Below are 24,286 nucleotides of genomic sequence, written 5' to 3'. Positions count from 1 at the left end.
TGCTCTCCAACCACCGAGAGAGCCATCGAGTGCCTGCACGCCTGGACAGCCTAAGGGGCATTACATAGAATGCTGTCATTCAATGTGACTATCACCTTCCAGAGATCGGGTGATAACGCCCCTTTATCCAGTTGTTGTCCCATGTCGACCAAGAGTTTGGCCTGGTAAGCGGATAGCAGGAAGGAGACATTGTGGTCTCTTACTTCCAAAGCCGAGGCTTTATAAGAGGCCTGATGAATGCACATAGAGAAACGATCCATCCTGCTGGTAGAACAGGCTTGGGTGGGGCGAGCAGCCCGCCTTGAGAGAAGTTAAGGTGCCTGGCTATAGAGGGCTCGATGGTGGAAGGGGGTCACCCATATTGAGATTTGCCATTTCCTTAACCACAAGACCTACAGGACCGTATTTGAGATCGAGCGGATCTCCCCAGTAGTGCTTCATATGTTTAGGACATGCCGGGAGGATGGGAAAAAGTTTTCCATCATACACGTCCCTTTCTTGTTCCAATGCCTTCTGAAGTGCTGGACATTCAATATTGAGGTGAGCAGCCGCTCGCTCACAAAACTTAAGTAGGACCGATTGGGACAGGGCAGCAGGAGCATTAGCCTGATAGGCTACAGATAGCATGCGGGATGGCCTCCTTGTCATCCGAGTCATTGAGAAGGCCTGCCTTGTCCTCGTCCCCGGAGCTGGGTGGCCCGTCGGTGAAATGGGAATCAGCCAACAAAATATCCTCAAAGGGGGACGGGTTGTATTGATTGGCCCAGCTCAGAGAGGGAGGCCCCCGGGACCGCACCGGTGTCACCTTTTTCCCCGTCTGAGTCAGACAACCCCAAGTTGATGCTCTGAGGCTCCCACCTTGAGCATCCGACGCAGGAGCTTCTTAGCGAGCACCAAGCAATGGTTACAGTTCTCCAGGAAATTGATGGCTTCTTGAATGTGTTTAAGACCCATGCAAACAATGCAAAAGGGATGTGGATCCCTAGCTACGATGAGGGCACCGCACGCAGCTGGGCAGGCTTGCGACTGGTTGTCCACAGGTGCAGCCAGATTCGATTTCAAAAGAGCCACGAGTAGCAGACAGTAGATGGAGTGAGGAAAAGGAGAGGTAAGAAGCGGGCAGCCTAGTAACAAGTGCGAGCATGGACAGCTTGCGGAATAAAACATCTGACCTGGTAAAAATGACAAACCCATCTGGCGGAGCCTGATCCAAAGATGTGTCCTCCTGTAGACAATAGTGAAGTCATACCAACAAGCTGAGTAAATTTCCAGAGGTCATGAGAAGCGAATGTCAACTGAGGAAAGGTAGTGTGTGCAGGAGCTTTATGCGCTTGGTTAATGGGCGGTCCCATACCTGCCATTGGGCACGTGCTCCTGTCTGTCAAGCCAGACTTGGTGCAATTGGATGCTTCTGCAGAGGTCAGGCATGGATGCCCTTCCCATAGGTGGCTCTCGAACACGAGATGATGAAAGAACTATAATATTGACCAACATCGTTAGGTGGCAGTGCAGTGTCTATTGTGTGTTCAAGTCATGTCAGAAAGATCATATTTACGAGTTGAACACACATGAAAACCACCACGATGTAAAATTGGAAAATGTTCCCAAGTTGTGAGCTTGCCAATTTGTTGAAATGAACAATGTGATGAAAATGTACAAGTTTTTATACATACATTTTACAAAAAACCTTATCAATTGAATAAAACGATAAAAAAAAAAAAACCAAATGACTTGAATGCACCTGCGATGTAATCATGACTTCCCAACTCGTAAATACGAACTTCCCAAGAGGACTTAAACGCACAATAACACAGTTGGTATCGGCACTTAAATTACACGTAGAACAGCGATGCTAACGTGGCTAGCTACAGAACTACTGAATGCAGCTAGAAAAACATCCAATAATCAGTTTTAACCACTTAACAGTACGGAGTTAGAAATAAAATCATATTCATCCACTTGCTCTATGATACGAGGATCTGTTTTGACTCATTGGGAAAAACAATCATCTTACAACTTTAATGTTTTCAGAGTTTTATTTTCAAATATAAAACCGAATCGGAGACTTGCTTTCAATAAATACAGAAATTTGATTAAATGATGAATGCAAAATGAGTGCACACATTAATGGTTGGGATAACAGTGATTTATGAAAAATGATCCCAGTTCATCATATCATACCAAGATGGGCTTTGAACTTAAATGTAGTGATATTACTGGCAGTCCTTGAACTTGAATGCTGGGAAATGGGTTTTGGAAATGCTACTTTCACTTGAACTAAAAACATGAACGTTTGACTAATCTTTGGGCTATTTAGAAAATATTAGGCACGTCTTGGAGAGTCAAAGTTTTAATTCCCGTTATCCCCACACATTTGACTACAAAAGCTGATGTAATTGCATGTGAATTGAGGAACATCCAGTGAGATGAAGAATCCTGAGCAGTTTACTACCTACAAATGATGGCACACTGCAAGGCTAAAGGTACAAAATTGTCCTTAGCTAACCAAACATCACATGTTGCTGTGACAATGAGAACCAGAACTACGACAGATAAAATCACAAAGTCCAGTTCAAAACAGTAAAGAAACTGTAAACCTGTTTCCATGCTACCTTATGATGAACATTTGTTTGCACAAATGGTAAAGTACTTGTGCTTGTCTTCCTGACATGATGGATTGTCGCCCCCTCCCAGGCCTGGCACAGCTGAATACACGAGAAATTCTTAATCAAGTCACATCATCATGCTTTAGGGATGGAACCATTTGACTGTGACGAGAACTATACACAAGTTTGTGGTTTTGAGGAGCAGCAATCCCCAGGACCCACAATGGGATGAGGAAACCAGTGCAGAGATGTTAAGGTGTCCTTTCCAAGTTAGATAAGGCTGTGGAAAAAGGCTACGAGTCCTTAAGCATACTGATGCGGGCAAAGATTTTCAGTGCTGGGCCCAGTTTGATGTTCATGGTGCTCATGAGATGATCCTCTTTAAGGAGCATCAAGGCCTGGCCGTCGATCTCCTGAGAGCGAAACTCTTCGGCGATCTCCTGGCAGCCTGATGCAAAAGAGAGATTTTTAGTGACTTTTAAATCATTTGTGACCCAAAAAAGCATAGGAACATTATGGTAGCTACCTGGCAGAGACCAGATGAATTCATAGACGTCCTCGACATTCCACTTGGTCGGGTCGCTGGCCAGGAAGTGCTGCGTCAGGAGAGGGAGCACTCTACTGTGATCGAATCTTTCCTCGTTCTGAAGCCTTTGGGCTCCGAAGCTGGAGTTGGACAGTGGCGAAATGGGCTCTCCGAAGCTGGACATGTCTGAGCACTGGCTGGACTCACCGTGACTTGGATGAGAGGGGTGTGGGGATAACAAAGATGCTCCCATGGTTGTTTGAGCGCTTGGATTCTATGAGAGAACACAAGTGAGACAAGTAAGCACATTTCTGCATAGACAAACCCAATGGGACACTGTAATGAGACCGGAAGAAACAGCGATTACCCGTTTCCTGACATCAATGCTGCTGTTATGATGATAGGCGTTGGAGGCTTTCTGCTTCTTTGGGTTCTCCGTGGTTGATTTTCTTGGGAAAAGTCCCATTCGCTTTGTGCACCCAACATTATACCTAGTAGAGAAGAAAGAACAAGTCAAACAACCATCCAAGCATGTGTTGATACAAAAACTTATATAAACCTATATGCTACAGAAGAACCCACATACCTCTTTGCACACACCGTAGAACAAAACCTCTTGGATCTCTTGAAGTTATATGCGAAGTCTACATTCCCACAGAATTCACATGACAGCATTGGCTCAGCATTCTGATTATTCAGCTCTATGAAAGAATTTACATGGCTGATTGGACAACATTAGCAACAGTCTAAGCAACAGTCAGAGCATCAGTAATCCATCAAGTGTGTAACTAAAGGCTGGAATACATTACACAACACTACACAATCTGAACAGATCTGAAAACACTAGGCATCATATATTTGGTGACTTTGTAAATGGTTACAAAGAAAGTAGGCATCAGACTACACTATCAGACTTTCAAGTCAATCCGAACACAAACTCACACTGAAATATTAGATTGCTGTTAATAGACACATGACAGATGAAAATAATAGGTGTTGAAAATAAACATGTCTTATTGTCGGACAATAGAATTATGAGTCTGTGCCCATCATACACAACGTAATTTTCTATGAAACATGTCAACTCATCGGCAGACTAGTTCTAACTTTGGGCAACTACCCGCATCTCGTCCAAACTGTAAATCGTGGCAAAAGTCAAGTGGTGTAGTTCAGCCTTAAAGTGACCTTTACCTTGCTGTGAAAGATCGTCCATCTCAGAGTCTGTGTTTTGAAAGGTCTGAGACTGCTTCTCTAGGTCTGAATAAGCCTGATGCTGCTTCTGCTTCTTTAAATTCTCAATCAACAAGGATGGACGTTCAATCTGGATAGATCCACAAGGTGTTGCATAAAAACATTATTCATTACACATGGCATATACTGCATGCTCACTGCTTTTGAAACTTCTACCAAAGTCTGCAGATTTAAGTAATGGCTGTGGTATATTGTCCACTAGAGGGAAGTGTGCCTCTTTTAATAAACAAGGACTTAAAATGAATTGATTTTAAAGCAATAGTTTACCCAAAACTCATGTGACTTTTTCTGTGGAAGACAGAATATATATATACAGTTTTTATATATAATTGTATGAGGACTAGGGCTGTCAAGCTCCAAAAAGACAGAAAAAGTGATATAATTAATTATGTCCATAAAACACTACATATATAATTATATATTTAATAAATAGTTAAAACACTATAGTTTTATTAAATACAAACCATGATAAATGATCATGAGAGAACCTAAACAGAAAACAGCAAACGTAACCACCCAGACGGGATGGACTGAAATAAACAGCACTCACGGGAAAAGGCTCAGCTCCCTCCTGAATCACGAATCCCTCGATGACATGCGTGAGGATCTGGGGCTTCACTACCGCCTGTGGCGGCGGTTTACTCTCGCCATTTTGCGGAGCGCTGCCGGTCACCGTGGGCGCATTGTTGCCGCTGCCCGAGGTCATGGCTGGAGGTGAGCCCACACCTGCCTTCACATTCACTCTGCCTGCTCAACACGAGCACAACAGCATCCATCAGAAACACCATAATACGGACGGCAAGTCTGACTCGTTTCCTCGAATCGGTTCTTTAGAACAGCTCGTTCCAAAGATCCGATTCAGTGATAATTTTACGTAATTGCGTCACCGTGTGCCCCGTGACATCTCGCCGTGGCATTTTAACACCTTTCCAAACTTTGTTTACTACGTTCTTTTCAATAATAATGGTGTTTATAGTGATTTCGGGTCTCATTCCCGTTTGCTGTTGCGATGATTTAATCATTTCGAAACTAAATATGATAAACAATGGTGAAATGAATTTACATTTCTTTGCCGAATACATTTATGTACGTTTTTATTACAAACGTGTGTTCATAAAACTGTCGTACAATCGCGTAAGAAACATTTTCAGTGTGCTGTATCTGATCAGAGAACCGCACCGAGCGCTTCAATACTCTTCGTGCTCAGAAAAGGTTCAGAACGGTTTTATGAACCGGTTCTACAGATTCACCGAAAAGACCCGCCTCAAAAGAACGACCCATATTCACGCAAATCCATGACACTCTTATAGGTCACCAAGTGTTTTTATAAAAGCGTTAACGCACACTGTAATATGTATATTCATGATACACTTATAAACTACTCTGCATTATTTGCTCACATGCAGTTGTGAATAAAACACATTCACGCCACCTGAAACCACTTGCTCATTTCACCAGCTTTTCCATCTCCTCTGTAACGTCTGCACACAGCAAACTGATTTTTGAAGAGCTATGCGACTATAATTATACACACCATCTAAAAAGGCCTAGATTAAAGAAACAGAAGTTTCTCAGCACTACCCGTTTTGAAAAACTGCCAGATTTTACGACTGTACTGTAACGTAGCAGCTCTATTCCCATGCTTCCTCGAGACGGTTCAAACACTCACACTCGCGTCCAAAAAACCATATCGGCAAAGACCAGCCGCACCCCTCCGACCCAGAACAAGTGGCGAGGAACTTTGTAACTTATATCCCGAACATTTGGCAGGGTTTCAGACTGCAGACTAACGCTCGCGCACAGGCGTCCTGGTGATTGTCAACAGCACACGCCTTTGTTCCGCTCACGCACTCTTTACTTACACTTTCAAGCGCCAAAAGAGGAAAACACTAAAGGGAATTTAGCATTCCAAAGCTTCCGAGTACACTTCCATAATCCACTGGTGTTATATACAAAGCAGTACAGCAAATGATCCGACCCAAACTTCTTGTGTGCGTAGATTTGTTTGTTCTAGCCGATTCCCTCAATGTGAGAAGCGGGGCCGCTCTCTCTAATCCTCTTTGTATGGGGGAAATTAATAGGAAACATTGTGCAGCTGCGATTGGTCCCACACGCTTGGAATTCTGTCCAATAGAAGGTCGCATTTAGCACAGACCCGTTCCGTGATTGGTTAAAACTTGTGAGCGGCTCCATGACAGAGGCGCACGTAGGCAGAAAAAGAGCATACTCCATAGCTATCTTTGGAACAGCATCTAGCATACTACTCATACTATTTTAGCAGCATGGAATGCCACATTGCAGTTCGTCGGACTTTCTCATTTAGTTTTATGAATGAACAGGAAGCAAAAATCTAAATGATCTCTTTCTTGAAACATTACTTGATTGGACTGTCAAAGTTTACATTTTTACATCAAATAAGATTGAAAATGGGAAAAAAAGTATTTGTTTCTAAGATAACTCGTTAAAATATGAGGTAATTTGACAAAGTGTAGTATACTACTGCTTGCAACCTTTCTTATAGTAAGCAATATACAGTATATACAGTTATCCTAGTATCCCAATGATATAGCCAGGTTTAGATCAAATTTGGCATGTATTTAATTGTTAGCTCCTAAACCTATGGGTCCTAAACCTTGCATGTATTGAGCATGCCAGGTCCTAAACCTATGTCTATTCTTTGTACCAATGAAACAACCTTATACTAATAACCTTGACCAACTAGAATGCCATTTATTATGTATTTATAATACAAAGTTACATGCTAAAGTCTGCATGAAATAAAAAATTGACCCTGTTTACTGTGTTTGGGCACATTAGTAGTCTTGTGGTGAACAATTAATCCATGCAAATCAATCCACATGAAAAAAAATTGTTCGTTTTTGTAATCTTTAGTCAAAATCTGAAAATTGAACCACTCCTCTCTAACCATCAGTCTGCTGTGAGTTAGAGATTGTGAGGAGGTGCGCTAAAATCAAGCCCCATCCTCTATTTATTTTTCCTCATGCAATATTCAGTTTCAATGGGAAATACGTCACAATACTGAAGTAAAGCCATTTGCAACTTCTGGTTGATGTGGACTTCAAAGATAATTACACTGTTTTATGAATGTAAAACGCTTATGGTTGCAGACTGTTTTTATAGTATAAAAACAGTGATTTAAACTTCAGAAAATAAAATATATTGCAAATAAAGTTCTCTCATTAAATAATTAATCTACACTACTGTATATGCCCAATACATCAATCGAAAAAAGTACATTTTAAAAAAAGTAAATTTTTTAAAAGCTGTTTTAGCTCTACCCTGCATTAGTTGCAAGTTTATATTGTATTGAGAGCACACACAAATGTTTCGTTAAGAGGGGTCTAGGGTTCCTCAGGGACAAAGGAAGACCCAGGGTAACCCAGGGTGCATGTATAGCGAGTCTATCGCTCTTAAGATATAAAATACCACTCATGTGCCACACTCAGCAGCTGGGAGTCGGACACAATGGAGTCTAAGTATCGTAAGCTAAACCCAGACTCGTCTCGCACTGCAATGCCATGTCTGGAGCCATTACATTTTATATTTTGCAAGCTATTGAAATGTAGTAATTGATCAGGTATAACCACAGCAATTTTTTCCAGCTAACATGGAACATTCTCCGAACTTTCACTCAGAAACATTCTTGCAAAAGTTCTCTCAAAATTATAAACATGCATTCTTCCAGGAACATTAATAGAACCTCAGTTCAAAGTTACCTGGTCTTTAATAATGTTTTCAAAGCATTAGCACAAAAAAATCATTTATACATTGTTAATGGAATGATTTTCAGAAAATTTTTGATTGGACTTTCGTCTAACGTTGTTTTTTTAATTAAATATTTATTTTTAATTATTAATACTAGAGTTAGATGGTTCACAGAACATTTAAAAGTAACTTTCCCATAATGTTTGCAAAATAATAAAAAGGATAATTCCCTTCATGTTTCCTCTAAAGCTCACATAACCAAGAATTGTTTTTTTAAACATTTAAAAAACTAGACATTTTGAACATTCAGAAATAATGTTGTCAAGGTTAGCTAAATGTTATTATTACAACATATTTTTGTTTGCTGGATTGTTGTCTGCTATAAAAAGAAGACTTATCCCACTTTGATCAATTCTGTGAGACTCACCTCTATACTAGCATAGAAATACTCCATTAAAGTATATACTTTTTAATCCCACACATGAAAAAACACTAACCCCCGGTTTCACAGACAAGGCTTAAGCCTAGTCCCAGACTAAAATGTAAGACTGGGCTGTTTCAACTGAAAGAAACTTACTGATTGATCTTAAAATATGTCAGTGCACTTCTTTTTTCTCATTTTCATTTTTTCTAAGGCATGTTTATAAAAATTACTTAAATGTCCTAATTGAACTATGGCCTAATCCTGGCTTAATCTAAACCCTGTCTGTGAAACCAGGCCTAAATGTGTTTGATCTAAAACAAAAGATGCATTAAAACTTTTATGAATGCACCATGATCCATATCAAGCAAAATTATCTGAAGCCAGTATGATACAATTAAAAAACATGACATGATTTATGGCTCAAGTGCTCTGATGCCTCAAGTCATTTCCGTTCATAAAAGAGCAGTTTATCATCATTCATAATTTAACTCTTGAGGTTAAGCCTCCGACACACCTGCCAGACAGCCAGAGTGTGTCCACCTTTATTCTCACGGCCCAACCGAATACAACGGAGCTCAGACCCTAATTATAGCAGAAGCTGTCACACTCTCACTAGTGCAGCGACCAGACAATAGATATTGGGGGTGTGACAGATTTTACTCTTCCGCTTGAGGGGAGAGCTCGCGTTGATGGCCTTTGTGTTTTGTGACTGGCAAACCTACCGATGGTGGTGACATAGTAGGCCCTCTTGTGTCTGGCTAGGTCAAGATTGCTGCAGCAGTCTTACCTCTTGCTTTTGCAGTCGGTATAGCTGGATGTGACCTGGATGTTTTGATATTTAATGCCTTTTTATAAAAAGATTTAGCATGTTGTATTTTATGGTGTGATATATTTGTGATATCTAAATCTATAATAAAGTGTTTAAGATGAAATAATTTAATGGCTGATGTGACATTCTCTTTTGAGTTTCAGAGAAACAGAGCATGATAAATCAGCTACACTGAAAAAAAATTGGTGTAGAAACAATTTTCACTCAGAACTCAGACTCCACAAAACCCCTGTTATCTGCATCCTGGTATTTGAAATTATTCAAAAGTTTTGATTTTCAACTGCTAAAGCTGTTTTTATTGTGGCTTTTATGTACTAAATATATTCATCCATTATTCATTCTGATTACATTAAAACAGAGGGAGCCAACTTGGCTTATATACTGTATGTATTAATCAAGACACGAACAATGCATGCAGGGATTGATCAATTAAAAAACATTAAACAGCATACAACCCTTACCCTTTTTGAGCTAACAAACTAAATAAATGGAAGATGAAGATGAAGCAATGTAATAACAAAATAATCAGTACCTTCTGTGTTTTCTGTCACTTGACTTTGTTGAGATTGTTTGATCGACTCGCATTGTTCTGTCTGGGTTGGCACATGAATTGGTATGGATAGCATCTGCGGTTCAAGAGGAACAGGGGTGTCCTTATCGGACACATCCTGTGTGGCTACTCCCAGCTGGAATTAATGTCAGAACAGTACATTGTCAGAATAGGAGCAAATAAGTGAAACTAATACAATTATGATACATACAAATAAAAATCAATCCACTTACTTGAGTTTGAACTGGCTGGATCTGGACATTAACTGCAGTAAGCTGTAGAGGTGCTGCTTTGCTCTGGCTCATGGGTGGCTGTCCATTCTGGGCAAGTGCCTGCTGACTCACAATAGTAGAATGGAAGATGGAAGCTTGGTGGCAGGTAACAGGCACTTTGGGTACCAGAGGAATAGGGCACTGCTGAGGCTGAGCTGGCAGGGCAGGCTGAATGGCTACAGCTTGCACTGTGTGAGGATGAATGGTGGTGGCCTCTAAGAGCTGTGCTTGACCTCTCTGCAGTATCTGGGGCTGCTGCTGCTGTATCACAAACTGCTGCTTGTGCTGCTGGAGCAGCTGATGGGTCTGAATTTGGGTATATGCTGGAATAAATATAACAAAAACAATTACATTTAATGGCTGATGTTTCAGTTTCAGAGAAACATGCAGTATGATAAACCAGCTATACTACAGTAAATAGACTATACACTCTTAAAAATAAAGGATTCCAAAAGAGGGGTTTCATAGCGATGCAACAAGAGCCATTTTGGATTCTCCAAAGAAAGAAATTCAGCGAACAATTCTTAAAAGATGTTTTTGTGAAAAATATATGAATAATCTAAAGAACCCTTTTCCACTATAAAGAACTTTTTGTGCAATGTAATTTTTCCAAGGATGTTAAATGTTCTCCATGGAACCATTGATGCCAATAAAGAACCTTTATTTTTAAGTGCATGAAAAATAACTACATAAAAAATATGTTCTGCATCAAACTATCCACATAATTGGTATTTTTATTCAAGCTTGCACCATCAACTGTTGGTTGGGTTGTTGTGCATAAGGAATTTTAGATGAAGGAATCATCTAACAACAGAGAATTCACAACTGGGTTCAAATTCTGACCCAACATATATACTGTATGTTAATTTATATCACCTACAGGACAATAGATTTGGAAATTGGATGCGTATATACTTATTATAAAATATTTTGCTTGGTTGATTTTATATATAAAATTGCCCCAATATATGTCCCAATATATAATATATATAGAAAAGTCTCCAAATATACCTGAATTCACACATATATATATATATATATATATATATATATATATATATATATATATATATATATATATATATGAAACTTTGACATCTTGTTCAAGCAACACAACTAAGTTGAACTGACTACATTTAAACAATGATGGATTATTTTAGACAAACCATTTTACCATATACATTATACATTCATTAGGTAAAATAATGTCTTACTGTAAGATTTAAGACTGTAGCACTACATCCTAAATGTGATGCCTGTGAGATTCCCGGAGGGGTTTTCATTGTTCGAGCAGGTTTTTCTTGCTGACTTGAAGTTAATGGGTTCATTTGGCTGAATTCAGCTTTCTGATCTGGAATGTCAAATGTAAGGTGTATAAAGCATAGCTCTACTCATCCACTCGTGAAGCGCCATATGACCTGGATTAATCAGATGGCTCCAAGTAACCTTCAGTTAGACATACTCTGACAGCCTGTGTTGGGGTAACTCAGAGGAATGTCAGCCTAATTTGTGCAGGACCTTAAATGTGCTGTGAGTCATTTTAAAATGTTGAAACTTTCTCATCCAGTCCTGAAGAGCGTAAACAATGTGGCACTTTTAATATTACTCTGTTTGGCTCAACCAATTGTTTAATTTTGGGTGGCGGGATGATCTGTTTGGTTGAACAATGGAGGACAGTTGTTTTGGACTGTTTGACATAATTTTCACAATTTCATTTGACCATAAGCTTTCCACACTCTATATTAAAAGATTACATTTGTGCTAAGTACTGTTGAGACCGATAAGCATTATTACTCAAGAAAATTAGATTCTCATGGCATGCTTTGCCTCAAAGAAGAAACAACTTCTGATAAGGCAAGCGATCAAACGTAAGGGTCTTGATATCAAAATCCTCCATACAAACAGAGAGTCTGTTCAAAGGTAGTGGGAGTAGGCAGGACTACAAGGGTAACAGAGGGCTGGGGGAGGGATGCTGCAAGAGGGCCATGGCAGATCATTCAAACAATCAAAAAAATAAGAATTCTAGATCTTGAGGAAATCGAACTGGGAATGGATCTAATAAAATGTATTTATTAGAGGTAGAGCTGACAAAATAATATATTAGAACTAAATATGAACAATATATACAAGTTTTTACAGACACATCTAAGGATCCACAGAATGGCCAGGTGGGGGTAGCGTACATCATCCCAAGGTTGAAAGTCAGGAGGGAAAAGAATATCAAATCATGTTTCAGTGTTTACAGGAGAGTTGCAAGCAATTATGATAATAAAATAATTGAAATGGGACTAAACAAAACTCTAATATGCTCAGATTCAAGTTCAGCCTTATTATGCCTAGATGCTCAACAGTCAGAAACTAGACAAGAAATTGTCTTGGAGATACTTCTGATATTATATATGTTGCAACAGACAAATAAGATAGTTCCGTTTTGTGGGTTCCAGCACAAACTGGAATGGCAGGAAATGAGGAAGCAGACAAATTAGTAAAACAAATGATGGCAAAGGAAAACATAGATATGCAAATTCTGTATAGTAAAGCAGAACTCAAGTAATAAAAAGGGAGATAAATAAAAATGGGCAATCTTATTGGAATAATGAGCGAAAGGGCTCTTAATACAATTTAATACAACGAATGGTAGAAGAAGGAATTCAAGAGGGAGAAGGAAGGAAGATTGTATTCTTATTTAGTGTAATAGATATGCAGAGGAAATAAGTATACTATTGATGAACTTAAGGAGAAAGGTGAACAGCAATTAACATTAAAGGGGTGGTTCAGTGTTTTTTTTTCTAGGCTTGATTGTGTTTATGGGGTGCAGTCTAACATGTGTTAATGCTTTGTTTTCTTTTATTATTTCACATAATTTACCTTTATTCGACACCGCTCTGTCCCTTCTCTGAGAAACACGCTGATCATTTCCTTCTTTTATGAAGCCCCTGGTTAGCTAGCCCAGTGTGTTGTGATTGTCTAAACCGCCTCTAGTGCGTGTCTAAACGTCCCACCCCTCACCTCAGCGGCATGTGCTCCAGTTGTATTTTAAACAAGGCGTCGTTAATATCGCTTATTAGTTTGAGCCCGATTGAGAAGCAGAGGATATAATTAATGGTAGGCCTATGTTTTTTGTTTGTTATTGTCTCATACTTTTAGATACGCTGTTATTTGTAAATGCTACTGCTTATGTTAGCTTTTAATACATGGTTTTATCTTGATTAAAGCTTTAATACAGTACGGCAACTGCACACACGTCCATGTTTAACGCTTCTCATAGCTATGTGAAAATAAGTGTATAATTGTAACAGATCATTTTTGGAGCTGAGCTGAATGAGAGAGAGAGATGCAGAGCGTGTGCAGAGCAGGGGAAAGCGAGGAACAGTATTAAGAACCGCAGCTTTAGAATATTGATTTTGAAACTTGTGAATCCATTAGAATCGTTAGAAGACAGAATCGCGATTCATATATGAATATATTTTTACGTGCACCTCTAGTTTTCTCTTCCTCTTCTTTAAAGCAGCGCAGGCCTCGCCCCCTTTTCTGCCTTTTACCGAGGGCGGGGTTTATCTGGATTTGTGATGTCACGAACCCGGGAAGTAACTTCTTGTAGTCCCTACGAGCCGTTTTTGTAGGCATTAAACTGCCAGAATTTTAAAAGACGATATCTCCGATTGCATTGATCTTTCAGTTTCGCAACTTTGCAGATATTGTTTATGCTCGAACAGCAACATTACACACTAACTAACGTTAAAAAAGTGAAATCGCAATGAACCACCCCTTTAAAGAATCGTTTGAGGGGATAGTCTATTAATACAATTTCTAAAAAGTACTTGATTATTTCATATAGATAGTTTATTATTATTATTATTTCTCTTCTCTGGGCTGTGAGGGACTTTGGCTGTAGATGCAGGAGCTGAACACGCAGCAACATCGAAAGCTTGAGTCCTGATAGGTCTGGGGAACAGGGTCCAGGGATGTGCACGCATACAAGGCTACATTACTGCGCGAGCACATTTAGAGTTCACACTTTCACTGCATAATTTAGTCTATTAAAATACATTTAGAATTCCCAAAAAAATTCAAGATAAGGGGGCAAATATGCCCCCATATGACTTTTATATGTCTTTTATATAATCTGATATTGTTAATATCACATGGAGTACAGTTTTTTCTCCAAATATCAGTAATGTGATATTTGTGATATGTATGATTTTTGATATGTGATAAATGTGATATTGATTTTATAAAACATTCCAATAAACAAGTTAATATTAATTGACTAACATTTTAGACACAAGTTCCTGTTTTTTCTCTATTTCGTCAACGAAAATAGTTTCAAACAAAGCCAAATAACTATTTTGTGTCTCTTACTGAACCAATCAGCCGTTTGAACGAATCGGTTGAATGAATGACTCAATGATGATTTGCCGCCACCTACTGGCGATTTTAGGTTTATATTTAAAGTATATTTTGTTTTGTTTTTAAAATATCAAAACATTGTTTATGCATTTGTAACTGCAGGTTAAATGCATTCATTTCCTGCATTAAACAGTCTGAAAAAATGCATCTAAATGCCACTTCAGATGCCGATTCTGTGCCACCTCTGCATTGCAAACACAAATTTTGTTGATACCGATTTCATTTGATTGAGATACGCTGTTATTTGTAAATGCTACTGCTTATGTTAGCTTTTAATACACGGTTTTATCTTGATTAAAGCTTTAATACAGTACGGCAACTGCACACACGTCCATGTTTAACGCTTCTCATAGCTATGTGAAAATAAGTGTATAATTGTAACAGATCATTTTTGGAGCTGAGCTGAATGAGAGAGAGAGATGCAGAGCGTGTGCAGAGCAGGGGAAAGCGAGGAACAGTATTAAGAACCGCAGCTTTAGAATATTGATTTTGAAACTTGTGAATCCATTAGAATCGTTAGAAGACAGAATCGCGATTCATATATGAATATATTTTTACGTGCACCTCTAGTTTTCTCTTCCTCTTCTTTAAAGCAGCGCAGGCCTCGCCCCCTTTTCTGCCTTTTACCGAGGGCGGGGTTTATCTGGATTTGTGATGTCACGAACCCGGGAAGTAACTTCTTGTAGTCCCTACGAGCCGTTTTTGTAGGCATTAAACTGCCAGAATTTTAAAAGACGATATCTCCGATTGCATTGATCTTTCAGTTTCGCAACTTTGCAGATATTGTTTATGCTCGAACAGCAACATTACACACTAACTAACGTTAAAAAAGTGAAATCGCAATGAACCACCCCTTTAAAGAATCGTTTGAGGGGATAGTCTATTAATACAATTTCTAAAAAGTACTTGATTATTTCATATAGATAGTTTATTATTATTATTATTTCTCTTCTCTGGGCTGTGAGGGACTTTGGCTGTAGATGCAGGAGCTGAACACGCAGCAACATCGAAAGCTTGAGTCCTGATAGGTCTGGGGAACAGGGTCCAGGGATGTGCACGCATACAAGGCTACATTACTGCGCGAGCACATTTAGAGTTCACACTTTCACTGCATAATTTAGTCTATTAAAATACATTTAGAATTCCCAAAAAAATTCAAGATAAGGGGGCAAATATGCCCCCATATGACTTTTATATGTCTTTTATATAATCTGATATTGTTAATATCACATGGAGTACAGTTTTTTCTCCAAATATCAGTAATGTGATATTTGTGATATGTATGATTTTTGATATGTGATAAATGTGATATTGATTTTATAAAACATTCCAATAAACAAGTTAATATTAATTGACTAACATTTTAGACACAAGTTCCTGTTTTTTCTCTATTTCGTCAACGAAAATAGTTTCAAACAAAGCCAAATAACTATTTTGTGTCTCTTACTGAACCAATCAGCCGTTTGAACGAATCGGTTGAATGAATGACTCAATGATGATTTGCCGCCACCTACTGGCGATTTTAGGTTTATATTTAAAGTATATTTTGTTTTGTTTTTAAAATATCAAAACATTGTTTATGCATTTGTAACTGCAGGTTAAATGCATTCATTTCCTGCATTAAACAGTCTGAAAAAATGCATCTAAATGCCACTTCAGATGCCGATTCTGTGCCACCTCTGCATTGCAAACACAAATTTTGTTGATACCGATTTCATTTGATTGGTAACATGCTACAGCCCTATAGCGTCTTACTATTTGAATTTACTGATTAAATTTAAGAATTTGACACAAAAGATGATGCATATATTTACTTTGGTTAGAAAAATTATAAAGGTAAAAATGCCCATAAAAGGTAAAAATCAATTTAAACTTATTGGAAAAGTACATTTCTGTTACTCCTGCAAACGAACCACCGCACAGATTATGATGAATATCAAAATCTTTGGGAGTCAGCTATCCATGGCAGTCCTAAACCTGTCAAAGTACCAGCACAATAACTTGTTCAGCAAAATGTTGTCTAATTATCGTTATCGACAAAATTCCAGAAAATATCGAGATATCATTTTTTGTCATTATCGCACACCTCTAAGTGGGAGTGTGCTTTGTATTATCTATGTGCTATTCTGATAGTTTCAGAATTAACACAATATTAGATAGTGTGCCATATTCGCACACTCCTCTGGCAGATTGTTAAGTTCAAAGCATTCATAGAATAGCAACAACAGATGCAGGCCTTTCTTTGAGCTCCGAAGACCACATTCTGGTTTTAAGTTCCACCCATGTTGATAAATAATTAACTGTTGCCCTTTCTCAGCCCAATATGATGAAAAAACAAACGTCTGCAAGACTTCCTGGCCTTTGAGGCATAAGTGCTAAAGACTAGCATTTCCCTGTGCTTCAATACTGAGTGCTACTTCAAACACAAGTAAAAGCTAAAAGAATTCCATTTATGTCTGTAGAGACATATACAGTTTTCTTTTCTTGTAAATACAAGTGTTTTTGATGCTTTTAGTGTATCGCACATACTCGCCTTTTCAAGACGTGTTGATATTCAGCTCAAGTCAATTCAGTTTAATAAGAGTGCTGATGTTCACCAATTATAAAAATGTTCATCAATTATAAAATGAATTTGATTCAGCTAAAGCAGCTCTGCAGAAGACAACTGTCATTATCCAGCTCAATTTATTTTACATGACAGACTCTTTAGTTAACTTCACGCTGCCAAAGTTGCTTGTCGCAACAAAGGCTAACCGTCAAAGACATCAGTCTACAGCCCTGGGTTTAACTCAAACCCTGATTAAACTCACCTACCTGTAATTTTCTAGTAACTTTGAAGACTTTGATTAGCTTGCTGAGGTGCTTTTGATTAGGGTTGAAGCTGAACTCTTGCAGGGCTGGATTTGAGGAATCCTGGTTTAGAGCGTGACAATACATAAACAATTTGAAAACAGGACAGGTTTTTTTCCTCTCTCTCACTGACTATTGATTTTAGTCCCAAAGTGAAGGCAGAGTTACTCTGCTCATGTACAGACGTTATTGGTCTCTGAAGGAAAATATCTCCCAAGCATTGTTCATTACAGCTTATTAAAGAATCTGTGGGTCCACAATCTCAACCTTGATCAAAATGCTTCATAGAGACCCAACACTTCAATTTTGAAGTGGTAATTCTAAGAAATGTCTGGTCTTACTTAGGTTTCTCTCAAGTCATGGTCCAAATACTTTCATGCCAGTTTCATGCTCCTGGCTATATGCTTTTCTAGTTTAATGAATTCCTTATGAAGAAAACATGGGCAATGGGAGAGTGAGCCATTCAACACACCATTTACATTTACGAATTGGTTTCTCCATAGACTTTTCCTCTCTAAATAACAGTATTTCAACCCAGATTTACCATAATAACAGGTCTTCTTTTAGGAACTACTAGAACTGGGCAAATGTTTAAACAGAGCTGAATTCAAGAATCATAATGCTATTAGTATAGTACATGAAACTCATTTAAGCAACAAGTGTGTAAAGCAAAATATACAGATGGCTGGTGTTGCCAGTAAGTACTGACCCTTCTCATGGCTCCAGTGGTTTCTCTGGGTTTTTCTATAGCATTTCTGTGTGTATATTGGTGCTTGAACCCTCTCTGTCAAGCTTTCATGACAGGAAATGGTCAGGACCTTACCACATGCACAGAAACCCACACCCACAAATATGTAACACATTAGCACGCTTATGGTTTCCATTTGTATCGGATTGGAGTGGTCTACTGAAGGATTGTTTGTCCTGAGTGTGGCATGTTGCTATTAATATGTCTGATGTGCTATGAGATTAAGGGACAAGAAATGCAAGAACAAGAACTGAAATATCTTAAAAATGTATCTTTCTTAGGAACCATTTACACAGGACATTTTCTTGGTTTCGAAAAAGGACTAGAATAAAACAGAGCACAGTGGTTTTCAAGATGCATATTTTATAAGTTTAACTGGTTTTAATTTGACCTGCTGTCTTAAACCTTGCATTTGTTTCATTCCACAACATTGTCTCACATTTTTAAGTGAAAAAAGTGTTCTGTGTAATGAAGCAAAATGCTAAAAAAAAAGACTAATGCTAAAAAAGTGATTAAAAGGCCTAACACGCCCATCTCATATATGCTTACACTGTACGGGAAAAAATCTGAAAAACGGATAATGTCCTGGCAGAAAATTACCAATATGTTTTGCGTTAAGTTTACGGACAACCCTGAAACACAATGCAATGCAATGCATCATTCAAATACAGGTAAAAAAAAAAAAATGAAAATTTTTTATGCAATGAAAATCAGGATGAGGTTGGTCAGCCTTTAAAAGTCTATGGTTAAAAATATTATATTAAAATGACATTAATAAAACATTATACTATTTAGTCTAAATAAATTATAATCAAAACATTAAAAACTAAAATCAGTTACCCCTATTAGTTTAGTTATGACAATTCATTAGCTCCACCCCCTTGTTAATATGCATATATATACTCCTGTGCTTGCCTTGTTCAGTGTCAGTCGTTGTTGCTTTCCCGTAGATCAGGGGTCTCCAAACTCGGTCCTGGAGGGCCGGTGTCCTGCAGAATTTAGCTCCAACTTGCCTCAATGTGCATGCCTGGATGTTTCTATGCCTCGTAAGACCTTGATTAGCCAGTTCAGGTGTGTTTAATCAGGGTTGGAGCTAAACTCTGCAGGACAGTGGCCCTCTAGGACCGAGTTTGGAGACCCCTGCCGTAGATGCTCATGTCTTGGTTTCCAGGTCTTTGTTCCTGTTCTGTGTTCCTGATTTACTTGTGTTTGTTTTATTTAATCATTAAACCCTGCTTGCATGTGGATCCGCCTCACCTCACTTTCATTCGACCCTTCATTACACTGATATTCTGATATAACTAATATAACCTGATATAAATTATTAGTGTTTTAGAAGATTAACTTTAAGTGTTAGATGACAGCAAACAATTGTCATCTAAATGTAAATGTAAAATGTAATTAAATTTTAAAAAATCTCTAATATCAGCAGGGATGCGGGGAAGTAGGGGTGCTGAGGGGGCTGCAGCACCCCCTGTTTTCACATGGTTGCAAATGCAATGCCAAGTTTGTTCATTTCAATTTATTCAATTTTAGCATTTAATAATTTATTTGTAATGATCTCTGAAATGTAAATTGTAAGTGGGCTATAATAAACCCATGTTTATCTTTATAAACATGATTAATTTTACTTGTGATGTTTTCTATATGGGATGATTAGCCTAATCCTCATGAACACGTGACGCTAGCATGTGGTATCAGACATGAACTGTACAGAATGCGAACAAGATTAACTTTAATAAAAGGAGATAATGGCGCAAAAGCGAATTTCAGGGTTTTTTAAAATGCCCATCCCAGCAAAAGCTTTCCAAAATCAGCATCCAAACAACACCAGCCCCTTCGCGAGCACCGACGTAAGTGACCCCGCCCCCCCCCCACCCTTCACCCACATGGACACGCACAGCACCCTAAACCAAAAACATCTTCCCGCACCCCTGAATATCAGATGATAACTGATATGCCACCAATATGTTGTGCATCCACAGGTATAATGACTCACTAATTGTTTATATTGTTGATGTACAGTGGGTACGGAAAGTATTCAGACCCCCACAATGACCCTAAGCACACAGCTAAAATAACGAAGGAGTGGCTTCACAACAACTCTGTGACTGTTCTTGAATGGCCCAGCCAGAGCCCTGACTTAAACCCAATTGAGCATCTCTGGGGAGACCTAAAAATGGCTGTCCACCAATGTTTACCATCCAACCTGACAGAACTGGAGAGGCTCTGCAAGGAGGAATGGCAGAGGATTCCCAAATCCAGGTGTGAAAAACTTGTTGGATCTTTCCCAAAAAGACTCATGGCTTTATTAGATCAAAAGGGTGCTTCTACTAAATACTGAGCAAAGGGTCTGAATACTTAGGACCATGTGATATTTCAGTTTTTCTTTTTTAATAAATCTGCAAAAATGTCAACAATTCTGTGTTTTTCTGTCAATATGGGGTGCTGTGTGTACATTAATGAGGAAAAAAATGTACTTAAATGATTTTAGCAAATGGCTGCAATATAACAAAGAGTGAAAAATTTAAGGGGGTCTGAATACTTTCCGTACCCACTGTATATCACTAACTGAATGTCAGTAATTCAGGGGTCACTTTATGAGCATCTCACTTTACTAGTACGTGGGGAAAATTGTGTTGCTGCACCAAAAATGCTATGCATCTGTCTCAGTGATAAAGGATATCCTTTCAGAGAAGCCTGGCTTTGGGGGGCGCAACCAAATAGAGAATCCCACCAGCCACAAATACACACATAGCAGGTGTGTTATCATGAAACACTGCCGCCCAGTGTGCTCCTCAAGACCACAGGCACAGCAACCCGACACCCCGTTTAATTCTCAAGGCCAGATGTCCCTCACACACAAGCTTTTCTTGTTGCTTTCACTCCTCCATTAGGAAGACAATTGAGACACTACGCTTTCACTAGATCCGCCCCTGCTGCATGCACGTTAAGACAGCACCCAGGCAGTGATGGCTCACCTGTGCTGATGAGAGGATGGCTCGCCACCGAGGTCACATTGGGACACACGTTAAGTTCCCTTGTTGTGAGGTCACTGGTTTTGTAATTTTTTCCCACAGTATCCGAGGACATTTCAGCAGGACTGCCCTTTGCAGCAGCTCCCTGAGAGTTCAGCTCCGCTCCAGGACTATTCAGTCGGACCACTGGTTGGCTAGTCACAGAGAGATGCGCTGATACCCCGGGGGACTGTTTCACACTCAGGCTCTGTAACTGAGACTGAGAGAGGGAGGAAGTCAGCGCCCCCTGCTGGCCACGAAGAGCCAAGTTTTGTATCTAAGCAGAGAAAGACAGAAGTGACTTTGGTTGGGTGTCCAAAAAACAGCATATATTGATATAGATGTAAGTAAGGCTGGTGTATGTCAGGGTAACCTGTCCGCTGGTGGGTGGCGTGTTGATTGACAATGCAGAGGTCTCCGGCTGAACTGCAGTGATTGAGGCTGTTGGGGTGAAAATTAGCTGAGGGGACAAAGGAACAGTTCGGCCTAGGCTCCTTGCTACTTGCACAAGATTGGTTTGCTGTGCCTGGAAATCACACCAAAAATGGCTACTTTATCCGAATGTATGAGTCACATAAATACCAGGCTATCAGATTTGACTTCAGAGAGAGCACTTGAGCCATTTCAGCTGTTACAGTGCTGAATAGTGCTGAAAATTCTGGCAGATCTCAAACAGCTCATTTACTGCTAATCAGTTCCTAGCCAAAACTGTGTTTGAGAAAATAGAGTTGATGTGCCAGTGAAAACATTTTGGTCTGCATCCTTATTGAGTTCTTTGAAAGAGCTGCAGCTGTGCCACGTTTACTATTCAAGGCCAAATGAAAAAAAAGATGTTGTAAAATGGCAAGTATGAATACAAAACACACACACACACAGACAATCCAGGAGAAGTAAAAGAAGACCACTGTAAAATGAAGGCAAATGCCAATTATTTTTCAATTTTCAAGGAAATTACTATTTATTCATGAGGAAATCTTGAAGAAGACTGTCTAGTAGCAGTGCATTTGACTAGGCATTTCTCTATAAACCACACTACAGTGAGCGCTGCCATTAGGAAACCAAAATGATGTTTATATGTAGGATTTGAAATGGGACCACTCCACAATTCCACACAGTGTGTTTGGGTTTACTTGACTATATTTTGCCACCATTTTGGGCACATTTAGGGACATCGTTGTTTGAAAAATACTTTATTATATATATATATATATATATATATATTAAAAGATAAACTGTAGTTTTTTAAAGATGATTTCACAATATCGTGAATAAAGTGAATTCTAAATCATATAATTACTATTGGTTTGAGCGGATGTTGCCATTTTTACCATATCCCCTTCTAACTAACTAACTAACTATGAATACAAAACACACACACACAATTAACTAACTAACTAACTAACATGAAAAACTGGCAATTTATTAATATATTACAAGTGTCTTTTCTTTTTTCTATTTTTCTAATTAACAAAACATTATTTTTTGGAAATATTGTTCAAATTAGTACTTTTATAGATATTCGCAATGCTCACTTAAAGGGGTCATAAGATGCAATTTAAAATTTTTCCTTTCTCTTTGGAGAGTTACAAGCTGTTCGTGCATAGATAAGATACCTAAAGTTGCAAAGACTAAAGTCTCAAACCCAAAGAGATATTCTTTATAAAAGTTAAGACTCGTCCACGCCCCCCTAAAATGCCTCGTTTAAACACGCCCCCACATGTATATGTCAGTGTGTGGGAAGATTTGCATAACGGCGCCCAAATGTTCGCGCAAAGATAGAAGGCGTAACTTTTATTCTCGCTGTAGTATTGTTGCTGCCACTGCCACCATGTCGTGAAGACACTGGGTGTTTCGTTGTGAAAGCGAAACTACTTTGTTTGGCCTTCCAAATGAGGATGATATCCGCTTCGTCATGCCTAGAGCTGATCTGTGCTGGTCGCTAAGGAAATACATAAACTTTGCGCTGTGGATCGCCGGATCGGCTTTCACTGTGGATGAAGCGGAGTCCAGCCCGGGGTCGTCACATGTGGTTGCCGCAAGCCCGCCGGCCGTTCCTCACTTTAGCCCGCCGGACTCCGCTCACTCAAGCCGGCCTCCACTTACTCTAGCCCGCAGTGTGTGACGCTGTGTGTTTTGTTGTGAAAGCGAAACTACTTTGTTTGACCTTCCAAAAGAGGACACAACTAGAAATCAGTGGTTAAGTTGTATTTACAACACTGTTCCAGAACAGTTCAACCCAAATATTCAGATGTGTGCAGCACATTTTATGGAGGACTGTTTCCTGATCCTGGTAGAGTAGACTACAATGCCAGCTGTTCTGACTCACAGTCTATAAGTACGTTTTTATATTTAAAGAATTTGCCACTGACGATTCAAACGCGAGTTTTGAGCAGTGTAGAGTAACGCTTGTTGTTTGTCATTCTCCGATCACAAATGCAGACATGGTTTTATGTTTACACGGCGCGATGCATCGCAACGCTTAAAAAGACAGTATAAGTCATTATGATCCGTAATTATGTCCCCACTGGATGCAACAAATGCCTCGTTTATAATGGGTTTTCATGTTTTCGTCTCATCGCTTCGGCCGGGACAAGGCATCACAATATGGTAAGGGGCATAAAATTTCTGTCACACGCTTGAGGTATTCGGCCAATCCCAAATGAGGATGATATCCGCTTCGTCATGCCTAGAGCTGATCTGTGCTGGTCGCTAAGGAAATACATAAACTTTGCGCTGTGGATCGCCGGATCGGCTTTCACTGTGGATGAAGCGGAGTCCAGCCCGGGGTCGTCACATGTGGTTGCCGCAAGCCCGCCGGCCGTTCCTCACTTTAGCCCGCCGGACTCCGCTCACTCAAGCCGGCCTCCACTTACTCTAGCCCGCAGTGTGTGACGCTGTGTGTTTTGTTGTGAAAGCGAAACTACTTTGTTTGACCTTCCAAAAGAGGACACAACTAGAAATCAGTGGTTAAGTTGTATTTACAACACTGTTCCAGAACAGTTCAACCCAAATATTCAGATGTGTGCAGCACATTTTATGGAGGACTGTTTCCTGATCCTGGTAGAGTAGACTACAAT

At 39.3% G+C, this 24,286-nt stretch overlaps 1 protein-coding gene across 5 annotated transcripts in view; it reads right to left on the bottom strand.

Moving 5' to 3' along the window:
• Positions 1-2,017: 2,017 nt before the first annotated feature.
• LOC107593370 (polyhomeotic-like protein 2) overlaps positions 2,018-24,286 on the bottom strand; it is a 50,986-nt gene continuing 28,717 nt past the window's right edge. The window contains exons 6-15 of one of the 5 annotated variants that reach the window (XM_016283058.1): positions 21,583-21,735; positions 21,174-21,486; positions 10,146-10,507; positions 9,895-10,048; positions 4,934-5,133; positions 4,324-4,453; positions 3,719-3,833; positions 3,500-3,623; positions 3,133-3,406; positions 2,018-3,054 (exon numbers count right to left, since the gene is read on the bottom strand). In XM_016283058.1, coding sequence (XP_016138544.1) covers positions 2,900-3,054; positions 3,133-3,406; positions 3,500-3,623; positions 3,719-3,833; positions 4,324-4,453; positions 4,934-5,133; positions 9,895-10,048; positions 10,146-10,507; positions 21,174-21,486; positions 21,583-21,735 — 1,980 coding nt within the window. In that variant the 3' untranslated portion in view covers positions 2,018-2,899. Of the gene's footprint in view, positions 3,055-3,132; positions 3,407-3,499; positions 3,624-3,718; positions 3,834-4,323; positions 4,454-4,933; positions 5,134-6,245; positions 6,545-9,894; positions 10,049-10,145; positions 10,508-21,173; positions 21,487-21,582; positions 21,736-24,286 lie in introns of those variants that run through there. The other 4 variants (XM_016283059.1, XM_016283060.1, XM_016283062.1 and 1 more) reach the window with 4 other exon arrangements.

This window comes from Sinocyclocheilus grahami, unplaced genomic scaffold (assembly GCF_001515645.1).
Source record: "Sinocyclocheilus grahami isolate Dianchi unplaced genomic scaffold, SAMN03320097.WGS_v1.1 scaffold170.1, whole genome shotgun sequence".
In the NCBI taxonomy this organism is placed as follows: domain Eukaryota; kingdom Metazoa; phylum Chordata; class Actinopteri; order Cypriniformes; family Cyprinidae; genus Sinocyclocheilus; species Sinocyclocheilus grahami.
This window is presented reverse-complemented; position numbering and strand designations above follow the sequence as displayed.